Source organism: Chiloscyllium plagiosum, chromosome 7 (assembly GCF_004010195.1).
Source record: "Chiloscyllium plagiosum isolate BGI_BamShark_2017 chromosome 7, ASM401019v2, whole genome shotgun sequence".
Lineage (NCBI taxonomy): Eukaryota > Metazoa > Chordata > Chondrichthyes > Orectolobiformes > Hemiscylliidae > Chiloscyllium > Chiloscyllium plagiosum.
The window spans coordinates 23735764-23756540 of record NC_057716.1 but is presented as its reverse complement, the minus strand read 5'-3'; the positions used below and the strand labels follow the sequence as shown (position 1 = coordinate 23756540).

The following is a 20777-nucleotide window of genomic DNA, read 5'->3' as shown; positions in this document are numbered from 1 at the left end:
TATGGTTAAATAATTTCAGATAGAAAAAAGGGCAGTAATACCGTAAGCAATCGGAATGGGTTAAACCTTTGTATATGAATCCTTCTCTTTATAAGGAGAATATAGAACATTTTCAGGGAATTGCAGGTGGTAAGAAAGACATTGGAAAGTTTATTTCAAAGTGTAATAGGCTGTCTCAGAGTTAAGAATTTAAGAGAATAGTCAGCACAAGTTTCTGAAAGGGCCAAGTTGAATCCACCTTTCTAAATGGTTTGAAGTGGTAACAGAATGGACAGGAGTAATACACCAGATGTAATGTATGGACTTTCAAGTTGGCATTTGATAAGATAACACACAGAATACTCATGACTAAGTTCAGAGCATGTTCATTAAGGGGGATGATTCTGTGTGGGGCGCACTGGCTATAGAACAGAAGACACAGTAAAAGTAGCTAACTCACAGGAGAAAAAAGCAAACATGTTATTGTTTAATTTGGAGGTTTGAGAGTTTCTGACATTCACCATTTATATGAAGGATTTGGATTCTTGAACTGGAAGTACAAAATTAAAATGTATAGATTACACCATTCTAGAAGTGATAGTTAACACTGAGGAACACAGCGACTTTTTTTAATCATTCATGTGATGTGGGTGTGGCTGGCTGGGCCAGCATTTATTGCCAATCCTCAGTTGCCATTGAGAAGGTGGTGGTGAGCTGCCTTCTTAAATTGCTACAGTCACATGCTGTAGGTTGACCCACAGGGAGGGATTCCAGGATTTTGACCCAGGGACAGTGAAGGAATGGCAGTTTATTTCCAAGTCAGTACGGTGAGCGGCTTGGAGGGGAACTTGAAGGTGGTGGGATTCCCATATATCTGCTGCCCTTTCAGCAAGTGAGAGATGCCCCTGTGTTGGATGGAGGAGGATGACTGACTGGGAGACCTAGAGACATTAGAAGACCATTGTATATCACTTTCTTCCAGATGAAAGTGGTCAGGGGTTTCGAAGATGCTGTCTGAGGATCTTTGGTGAATTTCTGCAGCATATCTTGCAGATAGTACACACTGCTGCTACTGAGCGTTGGTAGTGGAGGGAGTGGATACTTGTGGATGTGGTGCGAATCAAGTGGGCTGCTTTGTACTGGATCGCATTGCACTTCTTGAGTGTTGTTGGAGCTACACCCATCCAGGCAAGTGGGGAGTGTTCCATCACACTCCTGACTTGTGCCTTGTGGACTGGCTTTGGGGAGTCAGGAGGTGAGTTACTCACCACAGTATTCCAAGTTTCTGACCTGCTCTTGCAGCCACTGTATTAATATGGTGAGTACGATTGAATTTCGGGTCAATGGTAACCCCAAAGATAGTGGGGATTCAGTAATGGTAACACCATTAAATGTCAAGGAGTGCTGGTGAGATTGTCTCTTGTTGGTGATGGTCATTGCCTTGCATTTGTGTGGTGCAAATGTTACTTGTTACTTGTCAGTCCATACCTGGACATTGTCCAGATCTTGTTGAATTTGAACATGAATGGCCTTAGCAGAGCCCAAACTAGACGTCGCTAAGCATTTTATGGCTGAGCAGAGGCTGCTTGATAGCATTGTTGATGACACCTTCCATCGCTGATGTTGAGAGTAGATTGCTGAGATGGTAAATGACCGGGTTGGATTTGTTCTGCTTTTTGTGTACAGGACATACCTAGACAAGTTTCCACATTGTTGAATAAATGTCCATGTTGTAGCTGTATAGAAAGTGCTTGGCTAGGGGAACGGCAAGTTCTGGAGAACAAGTCTTCAGTGTTATTGTTATTTATGATGTCTACCATACAGAAGAGGAGCAAAGGGGGAGATGTAATTATTGGAGATAACAGCATCAGTGAAAAAATGACACAGCTACCAGTTTGTCAGAAATAGGATTCATGTTTGTAATAATGAGATTAAAAAAAGACTGCAAGTGGGAGTACTGACTACCTCATAGTTGGAGGGAGGCAGGGGAAGGAGGAGATGCTGAGAGATTGTTCTCTGTTCTTGAGAGTCAAGAATTAGAAAGTACAGTCTCGGGATAAGGGATTGGTCATTCAGGACTGAGATAGGGAGCAATTTCCTTTCTCAGAGGATTTGGATGTCTCCAGCTCAGAGGGTTGCTCGGTTACTGAGGACATTCAAGGCTAAGGCTAATAGAATACTGAGCTCAGAGAGAGTCATGGGGATTGGGCGGGAAGGTTGAGGTCCAAGATCAGTCTTGATCTTACAGAGCAGGCCGGAGGGACCATATGTTCCAGTCCTGTTGTTTTATTTATGTTATTATGTGGTGATATAATGGAAATGAGCAAGGAACATGAGATGAATTGTGTTATAATATGGAAGTAGAATGAGAATATTCAACCCCTGAACCTATTCCACCATTCAATAACCACTATGAATATTCTGTTGTACCCATTTGCCAGTAAAAATCCTAGTCACTGTTCAACCACACTTAGTGTAAAGAAATGTTTCCTATTGCCTCTCCAGTGTGACCTGGCTCTGATTTTAAGTTTATGTTTCCTTGGACTTAAGTCTCCCACCAACCAAAAGAGTTGGTTGCTATCTATCCCCATCAATTCAATATCCTAAGACCTGAAATGCAATAACTCCTTGACCTTTTATGTTCCATGGAGTTCAAGCCTCGTTTATGCAATCTTTCCCCATAATCTAACCCTTGGGCACAGGTAACACATTCTGTATTTCTTCCCAAGGCCTGTCTAAGGTGTAGTGCCCTGAACTGCACACAACACTCAACGCCATCTAACCTTAGCATGGTATGGCTGTCTCAAACGTTCCTCTGCTTTGTGTTCTAGTCCCTATTTAAAAAGACTGACCTCCCGTTGACCTGTTGTTTTTTTTATCCCAGACTGATACTTATGTTTTTTCACAAGTTGTTCAAGGAATATGGGTGTCGCAGATAACACATTTCATGAAAGAAACACTAAAAAGAGAACCTGACTGTGGTTGTGGGTGGGAGGAGATATTAATAAGAGCAGAAGGGTTGACATGGCACAAACATATTCTAAAGCCTTGTCCATCATTCATCATGGGGCTGTGACCACGCTTGAGGTAAATGGAAGAAATCAGAAATACATTGATTATATTGTACCATGGGCAGACTTGGAGATAGTACCAGCGTGGATGAGTATTTATAAACCTTTAGCTGTGTTTACCCGACTTTCTAACTGATTGTTTGATTGTTCCTGTTGTTATTATTCTGATCTTTCTCTCACTGACAAGCTGCAAGTCCTCCCACCATCTGAAGATACCTTGAGAAGGGAGGGTGATGAACAGAAAAATATTCCGGAAACCGTACCTTCATCAGAAGTGAGTATTGCCCCTTTGAAAGAGCTCTGTAAGTAGGAAGTCAGCCCTCAAATGGAGAACCACATTGATGGGTCAACAAGCAAAGGGAGTGTACACAATGTGTTTAAACATACCTCTGCATTTCATGGGTGAGGAATTAAATTCCTAATCACACTCTGTATACTATGGGTGGTTCCCTTATTGGCAAGTGTCAACCTGTACAGTACCTCTCTCTGTCCTCCCCTCACCAACACTCCCACTTGCCATGGCCTGCCTAATTGGTACCATCCACCCCGACTCAACCCTCATTGCAAGATGCAATAAATACTCAGTCTGTCAGCTGGCTGCAACCCCACCTTTAGCCATTGATCCTGGTGGTGCTGCTGAGTCCAATATGCTTTGGCACTCCGAGGCAGCCTTCCTTCTTTGAAAGGGAAGTTGGCAGTTAAGTAGGTGCTGTAATATTTGTAATGAGGTCAGTCAGTGGACCTCATAGAATCTGGTCCAATCAGGGAGCCCTGGCTGACAGACATAAACAGGAGTGTCAGAGGTTCTGTTCACTCTGAGAGCTGGCTCTGAGGGAGCTGGATCAGAGTCAAGGACTCTCCACATGTAAATAAAGGGTAACTTGATGATGGGATACCAGCCAGTATGAAGTTTTCCAGATGCCAGATGAGCCAAATATTCAGTTGCATGTCCCACAAGATGGGTTTGCCTCCTGCATTCAGCCCAGCTGCTCTATCGAGCACACTGCAGCAGTTTCTGATCCCCTGTAAATGGTCTAACAGTGAACAGTCTGAAGTAATTGTCCAAAGATAGAAACCCATCAAATTAGCCTCATGATTCCAGGCTCCAAACAGCAAGTCTTGGAGAAAGAATATGAGGGTAATGGTCAGCAACAAAGCTTGAGCAGTGACTATTCCAACTCTTTGATTTTGACCATTTGCAGCCCCTCTCCCTGTTGTTTAAGGCATTTGGTACCTGAAAGGGTTAAGCCCACTCACCAGGATATAAAGGACTGTTTCTGTGAGGAACTAACCATTGTTCAGTTCTAGCGCTAGCTCTGATCAACCATCATTTTGTCTATTTACTCTTAAATCCAGTCAGATCTTTTACAAGAGATTTCTTTAACTCCAATGCAATGTAACTAGCTATTCGTTGTGATGTATAGAATTCCTACGGTGTAGAAGCAGGCATTCTGGCCCATCGAGTCCACACCAACAATCCCCCGAAGAGCATCTCACCTCAACCCATCCCTTATCCCTGTAATCCTGTATTTCCCATGGTTAATCCACATAATCTGCATTACACTGGACTATGGGAGGAAACCCACGGGGAGAATGTGCAAACTCCACACAGACAGTCTCCCAAGGCTGGAATCGAACCTGGGTCCATGGTGTTTTGAGGCAGCAATGCTAACCACTGAGCCACCATGCTACATACTGAGCCTATTCCATTCATCAAGACTGAACCTGCCTTCTATCAAAGACTGTGTGTGAGCATTCTTATACCTACTTGGTGTCAGTAACTTAGACTAAACCCCAACAAGATAGATTGGTGGTAATGCATCTCCCCAAGACCTCTCCATGCTTCACACGGACATTCACACAACATATACCTTGCTTCCAGCGATACAAATTTCATCAAAGCTTTGTGCCCTCATTTCCCTGTCAGTCCCAAAGCCCTCACATCCTTGCATCCCACGGACTGGCCTCACATCCTAGCCTCGTACTCTGGCTTCCCTGCCTGGCTGTTACCGGCCTTGTTTCCTGGTTTTGGGCATGGATTAATGCACCAACATCCCACACCCATATGTTTTAACCATTGACCATACACTAACCTGGGGTCTGGAGGAAGAGACCATGGGATGCTTTGCACCTGTTTACAAAAAAGGAATGGAATAATAAAAGACTACACTCAGAGGAGGAGCATCATGTAGCAGAAATAAATGAGCAGTGAAAGAAGAAGTTTAATATCTTTTAAAGTGGCAAGTCCCCAGGCTGGAATTAAATGTATTCTAGGCCAATAAAGGGAGTTAGGGAAGAAATGGCATAGCCTCGGAGTGTTGTTTTCCAATCATTTCTCACTATAGATGTGCTGCCAGGGGTCAAAAGGATAACTAGCATAGGACCACAGGTTAAAACATGAGGCAGCAAAAGACTAAGTGACTACAGACTAAAAAAACCCTTTACACAAACCTATCTTCTGGTTAAACCAGAAACACTTGATTGCATTACCACCTTGGCAGTTCTGAGCGAAACTACCTCACTCAGAATTAGAAAGGAATTGCAAGTCGCAATTCCCCAGTTCTCCTGAATACAGTATGAAGAGACTTATAGCAATGGTAGAATGTTTAGAACATGCTTCAAGTTTCCAATGAAAAGCTGCACTCCAAATGTAAATCAAAGTACCTTCTGGGTAAAACCTTGTCACAGAATCCATCGACAATGCAGTGAGCTGGAGGGTTTGTAAATCTTGCTGAGTTTGAGAGTTCTCCCAGCAGACAGTGATGCCTCTCCTACAATATCAATTGTTCCGGGTCCACCTCGGGTGACAAAACAGGAAAAGGTCTGCATTAATTTTCGAAAGATGGAGTCTCATCCAAATTATCCCCGTGTTTTTTGGGGATCACTTTTGGAGAGAGGGTATCAGTGTCACAGCACTTACAAATTTCCCATTTAAGAGTTGCCTTGACAACCCTGGCTCAGCAAGTGAGAGTCACCTCTGTGTTGAATGGAGGAGGGTGGCAATAACCGGGAGACCGAGAGACATTGGGTGATGGGTGTGTATCCAGATTTATCTTTTGATGTTTCATGTTGCAGAATAACTATCCTACAAAGGGCATTTCTGAAACAAGCTCCCTGCTTTCAACAATCCCAACACAGGAAGACAATGAGGTTCCAGAAAGGAGTGGGCTTCATTGGAGTCAGCTTGAGGGGCCAAATGGCCGCCTTCTTCATATTTCTTATAACCTTAAAACCATCTGCAGGAGGAATGAGGATTCTCATACCTTGTTGCTGCATTAAGCTGGGCTTCAGGAAGTGACTACCAGCTTCCTAACAACAAGACTCCCAACTCTCCCTGCACTGTAACGTTAAGCAGTAGTTTAAGTTATTAAACAATAGTTCAATAACAAGATAGAAAATAGGTATGAGAATCCTTAGAAACTCCCAAATATGGTTTTAACACCATAAGGAATAGGAACAGGAGGAGGCTATTTGGCCCCTCAAGCCTGCTCAGCCATTCAATAGGATCATGGCCAATCCGACGACATTTCTCATTTCCAATTTCCTGCATTTCCCCATAACCCTATTGATCAAGAGTCTATCTCATAGGATCATAGAGCTGTACAGCATGGAAGCAGCCCCTTTGGTCCAACTCATCCATGCCGATCAAATATCCTAAATAAATCTGAACTCGTTTGCCAGCACTTGGCCCATATCCCTCTAAACCCTTCCTATTCACATGCCAATCAAAATATCTTTAAAATGGGTGGCACAGTGGCTCAGTGGTTAGCACTGCTGCCTCACAGTGCCAGGTACCCCGTTCAATTCCAACCTCGGGCGACTGTATGGAGTTTGCACATTCTCCCCGTGTCCGCGTGGGTTTCCTCCAGCTGCTCCAGTTTCTTCCCACAGTCTAAAGATGTGCAGGCTAGGTGAGGTGAACTGGCCATGCTAAATTGCCTATAGTGTTCAGGGAAGTGCAGGTTAGGTGCATTAGTCAAGGGAAATGTCAAGTAATATGGTAGGGGAATGGATCTGGGTGGGTTACTCTTCAGAGGGCCAAATGGCCTGTTTCCACACTATAGGGATTCTATTAATTCTATTCTATGAAATGTTGTAATTGTACCAACCTCCAACACTTCTGCTGGCAATCCATTCCATACACGTACCATCCCCTGCCTAAAAAGTTGCCCCTTAGTTCCCATTTCAATCTTTCCCCTCTCACCTTAAATCTTTCCCCTCTATTTTTAGACTTTCCCATCCCAGGGAAAGACCTTGTCTGTTCATTCTATTCATGTCCCTCATGGGTTTATGAACTTTGATAAGGTCTCCCCATGACCTCTGACACTCCAGGGAAAACAGCCCCAGCCTATTCAGCCTCTCTGCATAGCTCAAATCCTCCAACCCTGGCAACATCCTTGTAAATCCCTTTCTGAGCCTTTTCAAGTTTCACAACATCCTTCCTACAGCAGAGAGATCAGAACTGAACGCAGTATTCCAAAAGTGGCCGAAACAATGTCCCGTACAGCCGCAATGTGACCTCCCCACTCCATACTCAATGCACTGACCAATAAAGACAGTATACCAAATGCCGCCTTCACTATCCCATCTACTTGTGACTCCACTTTCAAGGAACTATGAAACTGCACTCTAAGGTCTCTTTGTTCAGCAACACTTGCCAGGACCTTACATTAAGTGTGCAAATCCTGCCCTTTTTGCCTTTCCAAAATGCAGCACCTCACATTTATCTAAGTTAAATTCCATCGGCCAACGCTTGGCCCATTGGCCCAAATTTAAATATAGACAAGGTCCCTCCCCCGATAGCTCTCTGTGGCAAAACGTTCCAAATACTCACAACCCTCTGAGAGAGGAAATTCCCTCTCAACCTAGTTTTACATTTGCGTCACCTTATTCTGAGGCTATGCCCTCTGCTCCTAGACTCTCCCATGAGGGGAAATATCCTCTCAGCATTTACCCTGCCAAGTCCCTTAAGAATCCAATATATCTCAATGAGATCACCTCATTCTTTTTAAGTCCAGTGAGGTCTGTCCCAACCTGTTTAGCCTTTGCTCATTATTTCAGGGACCGCAATTGCCCCTGCCACATGGTCAACAATGCCCTGCAGCACACCTCCTCCACTTCCTGCAGCTCTGGCCTTGAACCCCACCCCTCCAACTGCAACAAAAATAGAAGCCCCCCCCCGGACTTCACCTTCCACTCCACCAGTCTCCGGATACAGCATGTTATCCATTTCCACCACCTACACCTACAGTCAGACCCCACCACCAAAGATATATTTCCATCCCCATCCCTATCTGCGTTCTGCAGAGACCATTCCCTCCGTGACTCCATTGTTCGGTCGCCTCCACCTCCAAATCAAAACCACACACCAGCAGGAGGAAGAATGCCTCATCTACCGCCTCGGGGTCCTCCAACCACACAGCATCAACATCGACTTCACCAGTTTCCAAATCTCCCCTCCCCCGACCTCATCCCAGATTCAGCCCTCCAACTTGGCACTGTCCTCTCAACCTGTCCTACCTGTTCATCTTCCTTCCCACTTATCTGCTCCACCCTCCTCTCCTACCAATCAGAATTACCTCTCACATACATCCATCTATCACCTTCCCAGCTACCATCCCCCTAACCCCACCCCATCCTCCTATTTATCTCTCAACCCCCTTCTCTCTCCACATTCCTGATGAAGGGCTTCTGCCCGAAACGTCGACTAACCTGCTCCTCAGATGTTGCATGACCTGCTGTGCTTTTCCAGTGCTACACCTTTTGACTCTAAATGTTTCTTTAGTCTTATTGTTACACTCAATCTTTTGCTGAACTATTTTAGTCCTGCCTGTGGGAAGCATTGAGTAAGAGAGGCTGGGAGTCGAGATGTCGGAAATTGTGATTTGGTCCTTTGTTGAAGAAATGGTGAAAAGGTGTGCTAAAGGGTTGAAAACAGATGCACTCCTTTGTGAGCAATTAATGATGAAGACACATTGGCAACATTCCAGAGGGCCAGAGTGAAGCAGAGACAGCTATGGGGCTTTGAGTCCAAGATAAGAAATCAGGATGCTAAGGCCGCCATGTTTTGACTCTGAGCTTTGGAAAGACCAAAATCAGCCATGGTGGGGTAGGTGACTAAATAACAGAATGAGGTTTATGTCAGCATGCATTGACCTATGACAGCTTCTAAGCCCTTGACAGTAAGTGATTAATAATCACACTGTCCTGGAACTGGTACACCATTAGGTGGCTGCCACTCACACAGTTCCTCTGTTCTCTCGGTTACTAAGGGTTAAACACAATCTGCTATTTAACATGCCTGTACAATCACAGTTACACTGCCTGCTACCTTATTTAGAACATAGAACATAGAACTGTACAGCACAGTACAGGCCCTTAGGCCCATGATGTTATGCCAAGCATTTATCTTAATCTAAGATCAACCTAACCGACACACCCGTCAATTTACTGCCATCCATGTGCTTGTCCAGCAGTTGCTTAAATGTCCCCTAATGTCTCTGCCTCTACTTCCACCGCTGGCAGGGCATTCCACGTACCCACCACTCTCTGCATAAAGAACCTACCTCTGACATCTCCCCTATACCTTTCTCCAATCACATTAAAATTATGACCCCTCAGAACAACCATTTCTGCCCTAAGGAAAAGTCTCTGGCTCTCTCCTGTATCTCTGTTTCTCATTACCTTGTACATCTCTATCAAGTCACCACTCTTCCTTCTTCTCTCCAGTCTGAAAAGCCCTAGTTCACGCAACCTTTCTTCATAAGACATGCCCTCCAGTCCAGGCAGCATCCTGGTAAATCTCCTCTGCACCCTCTTGAAAGCATCTACATCCTTCCTATAATGAGGTGACCAGAACTGGACACAATATTCCAAGTGTGGTCTAACCAAGAATTATTTTGAGCTGCAGTAAAACCTCTCGGCTCTTAAACTCAATACTCCTGTTATTGAAAGCCAAAACACTGTCCGCCTTCTAAACAACCCATTAAGAGTGTCACTTTGCAGAGACTAGGTAGTGTCATTTACTCTTGCTCACAGCAACCAATCTTTTCTCATCTTCCTGCACTGGAGCCAGGTTCTGCAGCTGCCAGCCTGGGCACTATCCCTCACTTCTTCTGGCCAGGCCATCTTGTTCCAATGGAACACTGTCCTCCTGCTACTATCCTTGTGAAACAGGATTCCTCTCCTTTCCAGATAAGCAGGAGGAGAATCTGCAGCCAGCATGTGCAGCCACACTATGTCTGCTCTGAGGTATCCTGGACGAGGGTGTTAACAGTTGAATTGATTCCTGGGGAGGTTGCGGCAGGGTGGAAGGACCAGAGTGGGTTGCTTTGTGTGTCCACTCTGTAGCCCAAGTGAGGCTGCTGGTTGCAGGGATTGAATGCCCATCTGGATGCCCAATAAATATGGAACCAAGAACTTTGACCCAATTAGGACTGGGGAGGTGGGTGGAGGCTGATATCTCTGTAATCACATGCAAGCAGCTGACCTGCCCCCACCTGATAATTGTTACAGCCAACAAAATAGGCCACTTAACCTACAGTGTCAGTGCCAGGTTTCCACATGCATGTCTCACCTAGAGCCATTCTCTTGCCTTCTCCCCATAACCTGCACGTTCTTCTTTTTCACATAAACACTTAAATGCCTTGAACCTGCCTTCACCACAGTTTCAAGCAGGGCATTCAAAGACCCTTACAATTTGTTGTATGAAGAAGATTTTTCTCATATTGCTTTTTTTCTTCTTTCAATACATAGTTTGAATCTTTGCCCATTTGTCTTAATCCCTTCATGAATGGGAACATTTTCTCCCAAATTTTTCATTCCAGACCTCTCGGGATTGTGAATAGTTTAAATCAGGTCTCCTCTTAGCATTTTTATTTCCACAAACAGTCGCAGCTGCTCTCGTGTATCTTTAGAACTGAAATTCCCTCAGAAATAACTCCACAGAGGCTAGTATCCTGTCACCAAGTCACCCTTTATTTACATGGGGAGAGTCCTTGACACTGATCCAGCTCCCTCAGAGCCAGCTCTCAGAGTGAACAGAACTTCTGACACTCCTGTCTTGTCTGTCAGCCAGGGCTCCCTGATTGGACCAGATTAACAGCCCCAATCTAGGGAACATATTTTCCATGATGTCCATCTGGCTGACCTCATTACAATCACCACACCCGTATTTCTGGAACCATTCCTGTCAACTCCTTCTTCACTCTCTCCAATATCTTCACTTTCTTTCTCAATTACAGTATCAGAGCTGGATCTAATACTCCAATGGAGAATGAATTTGTGTCTTACATACATTCAGCATAGCCTCGCTGTTGTACTCTAATAATAAAGCCTGTAATGGTGTATTCTATATTAGCTGATTTCTCAACCTGTCTTACTATCTTAAATCATTTATGTACACATACATCCAGGCCTCACTATTCCAGCTCCCCCTTTCGAATTGTAATCCGTGTTATATCTTGTCTCTCCATGCTCTTCCTCCAAAATGGTCCTATCAAAACATTGTAGAATGCTTAAGGGGTTGTTCCTTACAGCAGTGCATTGCTCAACCTGACTGGTGATGGGCTATTTTTGATCGGGTAATGTGTAATGAGATAGGTTTAATTGGAGATCATGTGGTTAAGGAGTCTCGAGGGAATAGTGACCATAACATGGTAATGTTTCAACTTCAATTTGTGTGAGAGCAACTCAGGTCTCAAACAAGTGTCATCAATGTAAATGAGGGCAGTTACAGAGGTATGAAGAAAGCATTGTCTAATGTGGGACGTGGGCTGGGAAAATAGACCAAGTGTCAGATCAGTGGATGAGCGGTGGCAGACATTTGAGAAGATATTTTGCTACATGGGCAAAACTTTATTCTGGTCAAAAAGGGCTTGGTGAGAAGAGTGACCCATCCATGATAAACAAAGATGGTCAAGGAGAATATCCAATCAAACATTCCAGCATACAAAATGGCAAAAACTCGTCATGGGTCAGAAGATTGGGATTTTATTTTAGGAACAGTAGCAGATGATTAAAATGTTAATAAAAAGACAAAAATAGGTTATGAAAATTAGTAGGCAAGAAATATAAAAGTAAATGTCAAAACTTTTACAGACTTATAAAACTAAAGAGAGTAGCTAATTTAAGTGTGGAATTCTTGAAGAATGCAATGGGGGAATTGATAATGGGAAGCAGGAAAATATCAGATAATTTAAACCAATATTTTGCATCAGCCTTCAAGATGGGATGGCATCATAAACATCTCAAAGAAAAGAGATAAACAAGATGCGCAGGAGAGAGTCTCAATCTTATAAAAATCTCAATCACAAGAGACAAAACAATTGACAAACGAATGAGACTGAAGACAAACAAGTGTCTAGGACCTGATGGCCTGCAACCAAGGATTTTAAAGGAAGTGACTACAGAGGTCATGGAGGCATTGGTCAAAATGTTCCAGCACTTACTGGATTCCAGGAGGTTTAGTGTGATGCTCCATTCAGGAAAGGAGGGAGATAGAAAGTAGGAAACCATAAACCAGTTAGTCTAACATGTGTCATTGAGAAAATGCTACACTTCATTATCGAGAAGCAAATACCAGGATGTTTAGAAGAATTTAACACAATCAAACAGGATCAACTTTGTTTTGTGAAACTGAAATCATGTTAGATTAGATTAGATTCTCTACAGTGCCGAAACTGGCCCTTCGGCCCAACTATTCCGCACCGACCCTCTGAAGAGTAACCCACCCAGACCCGTTTCCCTCTGACTAATACACCTAACACTATGGGCAATTTACCATGGCCAAATCATCTGACCTGCACACCTTTGGAATGTGGGAGGAAACTGGAGCACCGGAGGAAACCCACGCAGACGTGGAGAGAATGTGCAAACTCCATACAGACAGTTGCCCGAGGCTGGAATTGAACCTGGGACCCTGGTGCTGTGAGCAGAGCGAACTGGTAGATGTGGTGTATTTTGATAAGGGGGAACTGGTAGATGTGGTGTATGTTGCTTCCCAGAAGGCACTGAATAAGATGCCACGTGAAAGGTTATTGCAGATAATCAGAGTTCAAAATAGAAGTTTTGTGGGAAATGTATTAGCAAGAATTGAGGGTTGGTTAACATACAGAAGACAAAGAACCTGGACTTGTGAGTATTTTTCATGATGGAAAGTGTAATGAGTGGTACACCACAAGGATCAGTCCTTGGATCTCAGTTATTTACAATCTATATTAATCTGACTTGGAGGAGGAGAAGTGTGCAATGTATCCAAATTTGCTGATGATGCAAAAATAGGTGGGAGGGCATGTTATGATGAAGACATAAGGAATCTACAAGGGAATTTCACTAAGCTGGGTGAATGGGGAAAAACTTGCAGGAAAGTGTGATGTCACGCTCTTTTAGAAGGAATTAAAAGGCAGACTATTAATTAAATGGAAAGAGACTCCAGAAAGCACATTGCAGAGAGTTGTGCATGAAACACAAAAAGTTAGCATATAGGTGCAGCAAATAATTAAGAATGGAATTATGGACTTTACTGCTCAGAGTGGGTGAGGGAAGAGTATTTAAAGTTTTTAAAATGGTGAAGTCTTGTTACAATTGTCCAGGGTATTGGTGAGACCACACCTGGAGTACTGGGTACAGTTTTCATACCCCCGATTTAAGGAATAGAGACAAAGTTCACTAAGCTGATTGATTCCTTACTTATCAAGAACAGACAAACAGCTTTGGCTTTTATTCAATAGAATGCAGTAGAATGAGGGATGACCTCATTGAAACACACAAGGTTCTGAAAGAGCTTGACAGAGTAAATGCTGAGAAGAGGCTTCCACACGTGGGTCATCTTGAATAGTCACAGAATAAGGAGGCACTCTCATTTTAAACCGAGATGTGAAAGAATTTCCTCTCCCAGAGTGTGATCAAAAGGCCCAAAGATACTGGGAGAGCTGTGTGGTGTATGATCTTGTAGGCGCCTATGTGCAGGGTGGATTGTCTGAAATTGTTTAATTCTTTATATTACAGCCTTATTCCCTGTTAGAAATGGACTCATCTGAAATAGGACCAGTGTGGCTTGACATGAAGCAGAAGAAGATTCCAGAGAGCATCATATCAATGGAAATTACGTCAGACTTAACAACCAGCCTGGAAGATGTGGTAAGTCAGGAGCTGACTGTCAGTCTCATCCTGTGAGTCCCCTTACCCACCTTTCCCTGGAACCCCATCTACAGCTCCTTTCCAGTCAGGTGCTTATCCAAACTCCTTTTCAAGCCACGATTCTGTTTCCACATTCTCAGACAGTGTATTCTGATTGTAAGCACTCACTGAAGTAAAGGTTTCTCTCGGGTCACCTCTGCTTCTTTTGCCAATGACCTTAATGTTGTATCGTCTCGGTGCCTCGTGATCTGGAACTACTCCATGAAATCTTCACTCAACCTTCCCTTCTCTAATCAGACCAATCTAATACATCCACATAATTGAAGTTCCTCATCCATGGAGCTATCCCCTAAATTTTATTTGGCACCCTCTCTAAAGCCTTCGCTTCCTTCCTGAAAGGTCATGCCTGGAATTGGACAGAACACTCCAGTTGAGGCTCCACCCTTTCCCATGTTTTATGAAGGCCCATCATAAACCTTTGCTTCTATGTTCATTGCCTGTATTCAGAAAGTCCAGGTTCCTGTTGCCTTTACACTGCATTCTCAAGATACCTTGCCACTCCGAGTGGTCTGTGCACATAAGGCTCTCTATTGCTGCATCCCCTTTAGAATTACATCCTCCATTCTATATTGTATCTTCTCATTCTATCAGTCAACAATGTATTGCTTTATTCTAATCTTTTAAAATTCATTTGCCTCTCTTCCATTAGTCTGTCTGTTTGAAGTCTTACTATCAAGCTCCTTGCAATCCCTGTGCCTCCAGGTTAGGGGTAATCAGCACACTTTGAAATTGTCCCATGTCCATCCAGTCTGAGTGTTTAATGCAGGTCAGGAATAGCAGAGGTCCCAATGCTGACCACTGAGAAGCTCCACCGTGTGAGATTCATGACTGCATTGAGAGAATGTGAGGACATGTGGTGATGTGTGTCTAGATTAGAGTGGTGCTGGAAAAGCACAGCAGGTCAGGCAGCATCCGAGGAGCAGGAAAATCGATGTTTCGGGCAAAAGCCCTTCATCAGGAATGTGGTGATGTGTTACAGTTCATTGAAGCTATCCAAGTTACAAAGGCAACGTGCAACTTCACTTATAGTCTGGAGTCATGGATAGTGGTGGAAAATGCTTCAACTTTCTTTCTATCACATGGTTGACCAGGAAGCTTGCCATCTGTGTTTGGTGTGTGTTGAAAGAATTTGCATGTTGGCACCCAGCCTGCTTGACTGTAATATGAACACAGTTTCTTTGGTCATGAGTCCTGAGGCGGTAGCTCCAGCTCAGGGGGCCAGGATGCTACCCACTGCACCATAAGTTCTCCATGTGTTGGAGATACAATATCAAAATCTTCAATTCCAGCAGGATAATGCCACCAGTAGAATCATAGAATCCCAACAGTGTGAAAGCAGGCTATTCGACCTGTGTGGAGTCTACATCACCCCTTAGAAGAGCATCCCACCCAGACCCATCCATCATTTATGTTCACACACACATGACAAATCTTTGAAGCAATTTGTCTGCTCTATTCAGCTGCTCACTCACAAGAGCAGTGGGAGTGACTTAGTTCGATGCAATAGGCAATCTGTTTTCCATCCTACCATGCATTCTCCTGCCTCCTGCTCTCGGGAAGATCTGGGCCAATTTGGCTTGACCCAATATGAAGCTGTTGAATAGAGAATTGCAGTAGCATAAGGGAAACAATGAGTCCTAAGTGCAGCTCCATCTTGCTTGCTGATGGATGTAAAAGAAAACAGGGGGAGAAAATTAGAAGGTAAAGTGGGGAGGCCATTCAACCACTTGAGCCTGCACCACCAGGTTTATGAGGAGAGAGTGAGAGTATGGCATTGAGGTCGGGGATCAGCCATGATCATCTTGAATAGTGGAGCAGGCCCTGAAATTCATCCCTGCTGAAATCCTAGACTTGCTGTCAATCTACACATGCATGGGCTCCACTAGTTTTGGGTCTGCCTGCAGTCCCAGCAGTGGCCACCACTTGAACCTGGCACTGTCAGGACTAAAAGGTTGGATAAAGTCGAAAGATAGGAGCCATGATGTTGGAGGTGGTAAAGTCATCATAGTCTGACCAGACCAGAGGGAATTTCCAGCCTAACATCAGCAAACATCCACTCACTGAGCTGTCAAGAAAATAGTTGAAATGAGAGCATTTTTCACAAGTTGAATCTCTCGGGAATTGGCTGGTTCAGTGACATTTCACATGGAAAAGTTGATTTCATATTCAGCCTAGAATGATGGGATGCAAATGTCCTCAGTGTGCTGACTGTGTTTCTGTCTGTTGGCCATCCTGTCCTGTGCCCAGTGGTTTTAAGTTTGGATAACAAACTGTGATGTACTGCCAGTCTCATCCAGAGAGGCCACAACAAGGCTTTCTGGTCATTCCTGATGAAGGGCTCCAGCTCAAAACATTGATTTTCCTGCTCCTCGGATGCTGCCTGACCTACTGTGCTTTTCCAGCAATACTCTCTCATTTCTGGTCAGAATTTCATGATTGGATAGAGTAGGGGGATCTCCAATGTGCCCTGCTCTGTCCTCTACCTAATCTGGGAGTGCTGGCTATTGGTAACGGTTTTCAAACTGAACCTCCCTCATGCTTAGGACATTTTGTTTGAAAACAATCCTTAAGTAAAATAATTTAAAAGTTTACCATTGATATTCCTTGCTCGGCCAGTGACAAATCACTGAGACATTATGTTTCGATCTCTGGCACATACAATGTGCACAATGTTCCCAAAACAACTGCTCCTGGTTCAGGCGGTGATATATTCTCCAAAGTAACACCAAATGCATCTGGATCCATCTTAGATTACATTGTATGCACAAAATTACTTGAGAATGGGGATTCATCTCATTGGAAGAACACTTGAGAAGGTTCAGCTATGGAGAGTGGGTTCCCAGCTGACTCTAGCCAAACTTGCAGCATCCTAAAATGTACAACTTCATGTTACATGGGAGCAGAGTTTATTTATGCCCTTGGCATTCTTTCCGCTTTAGTATTTCTGCTGTTCCCACCTAATGGGAATGTGGCTTTGACCTCTTAATTGTCAAATTATCAAGGCACAGTTTACCTCAAGCCTGGCATGACCTCACCAAAGCCTTGGCATTCCTAGCAGCTAACTGGAAACTGGATTATTTTACCCATTGCAATTTTTGATGCCAGTTGCTACTAATATCTTTGTATCTTACTTCTACCTCCTTGAAGAAAATCCATTACATAGTGTAAGATTTCTGGAATACCGTGGTTCTGGTCTCCAAAGGATATTATTAAGCTGGAGAGAGTTCAGAAGAGATTTCCCAGGAAGTTGCCGGGTATGGAAGCTTTGAGTTATAAAGAAAGGCTGGATAGGCTGAGTGTAGGTTAAGAGGTGACCTTACAGAAGTTTATAAAATCATGAGGGGTGTAGATAGAGGTTAATAGTAGGTGTTTTCTTTTTCCCTAGAATGGGGAATTTCAAGACTATAGGGGTATATTTTAAGGTGAGAGGAGAGAGATTTAAGCAATTTGAGGAGCAATTTTTAACACGGGGGTGGTTCATGTGTAGAATGAACTTCCTGAGGAAGTGGTGGATGTGGGTACAATTACAATGTTAAAAAGACTTTTGGATAAGTACATGAACATGAAAGGTTTGGAGGGATGTGGGCCAGGAGCAGGCAGGTGAGACTAGTTTGGTTTGGGATTATGGTCAGCATGGACTGGTTGGTCCGAAGGGTCTGTTTCCATGCTGTATGACTCTATGACTGACAAAGATGCTAAGATGGCCTCATCATGGACTGGACACACTCACAACATGAACATATTATTAAAAGATTTAAACAGCAAACTATACAACGTTGAAACCAAATCGTCAAATATGCTTTTGCATAAGTACCGCAGTCCTTTCAATAACTGCAGAACTAGGCATTTGAGTTTAGTGACTGCATACTTTGCAGAAACAGTTGGATAAAACATCCAAAACCAGTAAATCTTAGAAATGATGGTTCTGGTCCAAATTGGAATGCCATATTGCAGGATACAACATGGGGGGAGGACAACAGGCTTGGTTGTAAATGGACTATATGTGAGATGAAGGAGTGAATGACTGCCTCATTTCAGGGCTGATATGACTACAGCAAGCCAGGAAGCACATGTTGGTACATTATTGCATTTCCATTTCAAATAAGGCATTTGGACCAGTTCTGTCATTTGTAAGATTTACTGTGTTTTTCTTGTCTCCCATTATCAGGAAAATGCTGCCATAAATGGATTCCCTTGATTACTTCTTTTAAATCCACAATATCAGGGTGTTGAAGTTTAAGGATCATATTAATCTTAATTAAACTGCAGCTGTGGATTCATCAACACGTCCCTATCAGCATCAGCAAGTTGAACACCTTTCAGGTCTTTGTATATCCACACTTGGCAAAATAACAGCTGACTCTTGGTTTCCCTTTAAAGTATATCTATAAATTAAGTCTTTTGACAAGGTCGCACATAAAAGACCTACTTAAAGAAAAGCTGTGGGATCCAGGAGAATGTATCAAACTGGATAGAAATTATTTTTAGATTTGAGTTATTATTGTCACATGTACCTAGGTACAGTGAAAAGTTTTATTTTGTGTGCAGTACAGGCAAGGTCATACCATACAAAGTGCATTAGGGTAACAGAACAGAGTGAAGAGTATAATGTTACAGCTGCAGAGAAGGTGCACAAGAAACGAGATCAAGATTAAGTTTAAAATTTGAGAGGTCCATTCAGCAGTCTAAGAACAATGGGGAAGAAGCTGTTCTTGAATCTGTTGGTATGTGTGTTTAAACTTGCTTAAATTGGCTTGGTCTCACAAAATAAAGGGTCTACTTCTGCTCCCACTTCATCTTTAATTCATACCATATATTTTTGTGACTGATAACTTGTTTCCATTGGGTTCTGCAGGACTTTGAACTAGGTCCCATTCTTTTAGTGGTAGATATTAATAAGGTAGAAGTAAATGTTTGGGGCTCAATCAAGATGTTTGCCAATCACACAAAAATTGGCCACATGTTTGGTGGCAAGAAGGGTAGTTGTGGAATGCAGCAAGAAAATCAATGCACTGGTCAGCTGGGCAGAAAAGGGATAAATCATATCATGAAGGGATGCATTTATGGATCACAAGGTAAAGGAATAAAAGTAATAATAGATTAATACGGAGCAGCGTAGACAAAGTGAAGGACCTTGGAGTGAATCTCTACAGATCCCCAAAGGGAACAGGATGGGCCAATGTAAGGTGATTAAGAAAGCAAATGGAGATGAGGAAAACAGAGTTCACCCAGGAGGTAGTAGGCACCTAGAATGACAATCTGAGTGGGCAATAGATGCTATTATGATCTCAAACCACATTCACCAGTTTTACTCAGACCAGTCAATATTATGTGCTGATCTACGAGGAGAAAGTGAGGACTGCAGATGCTGGAGATCAGAGCTGGAAATGTGTTGCTGGAAAAGCGCAGCAGGTCAGGCAGCATCCAAGGAGCAGGAGAATCGACGTTTCGGGCATGAAGAAGGGCTCATGCCCGAAACGTCATTTCTCCTGCTCCTTGGATGCTGCCTGACCTGCTGCGCTTTTCCAGCAACACATTTTCAGTATGTGCTGATCTAGTTAGGGACCAATAACCTTTATTTTGAAGCTACATAAAAGATGAAATCTAGGGGACTTGCTAAGAGAATAAAGTCACAAGGTTCCACGGTATTCAACAAACAACAATACTTTACAAGGTAGAACATAACACAACCCACACTAAATACACAGCTTATTCCTGACACCCTGAATTCACATGTATTAAATACGGGGAAGGGATTGACAAATGTAATCTAGCTAAATCTCATAGATTTCTGAGTACCTCCCCACCCCATTTCCCAGACCTTGATAAGACATTCAGTCATCAAACTTCACAAGGCATTGACATTCTTCATTTTTGCTGCTCTGGCCGTGAAACTCCATTTTGGGCTGTTGCATTATGAGCTGCCTAAATGATTGTTTCTGTTCGGACAGCCTACCCTTCTTTCCTGCTCTATGTTCCCCTTGAATCCAAATCTGCACTCCAATACTTATGTGCAGTCAAATCTCCAAAGTCTCACCAAATGTCACCATACGAGACTAAATATTTACCGACGTTGGTGTTATAGGGAGAGGCTCGACAGGCTGGGACTTTTTTCATTGGAGGGTAAGTGGAGACCTTACAGATGTTTATTAACTTCGGAGGAACGTAGATAAGGTGAATAACAAAAGTCCTTTCTCTAGAGTAGGGGAGTTCAAAACTAGAGGGTATATTTTTATAGTGAGAGGAGAAAAATTTTAAAAGGACATGAGGGGCAATGTTTTACACAGAGATTGGTTTGTATGTGGAATGGACTGCTAAAGGAAGTGGTGGATCTCGGTACCATTAACAATGTTTAAAAGACATTTGGATAAGTACATGAATAGGAAAGGTTTGGCCAGTTGTGGACCAAACATAGGTAAGTGGGACTACTTTGTTTTGGGAACATGGTCGGCATGAACTACTTGGACTGAAAGGTCTGTTTCCATGCTGCATGAGTCTGTGGCAGGGAGTTGGGAGGCCATGTCGCAG

The 20777-nt window shown here is 43.3% G+C and overlaps 1 protein-coding gene across 1 annotated transcript in view; it reads left to right on the top strand.

The window, feature by feature from the left end:
* LOC122551910 overlaps window positions 1-20777 on the top strand; it is a 162593-nt gene that overhangs the window by 49331 nt on the left and 92485 nt on the right. The window contains exons 18-19 of the mRNA XM_043694478.1: window positions 3238-3324; window positions 14058-14189. Of these exons, the coding sequence (XP_043550413.1) occupies window positions 3238-3324; window positions 14058-14189 (219 nt within the window). The remainder of the gene's footprint in view (window positions 1-3237; window positions 3325-14057; window positions 14190-20777) is intronic.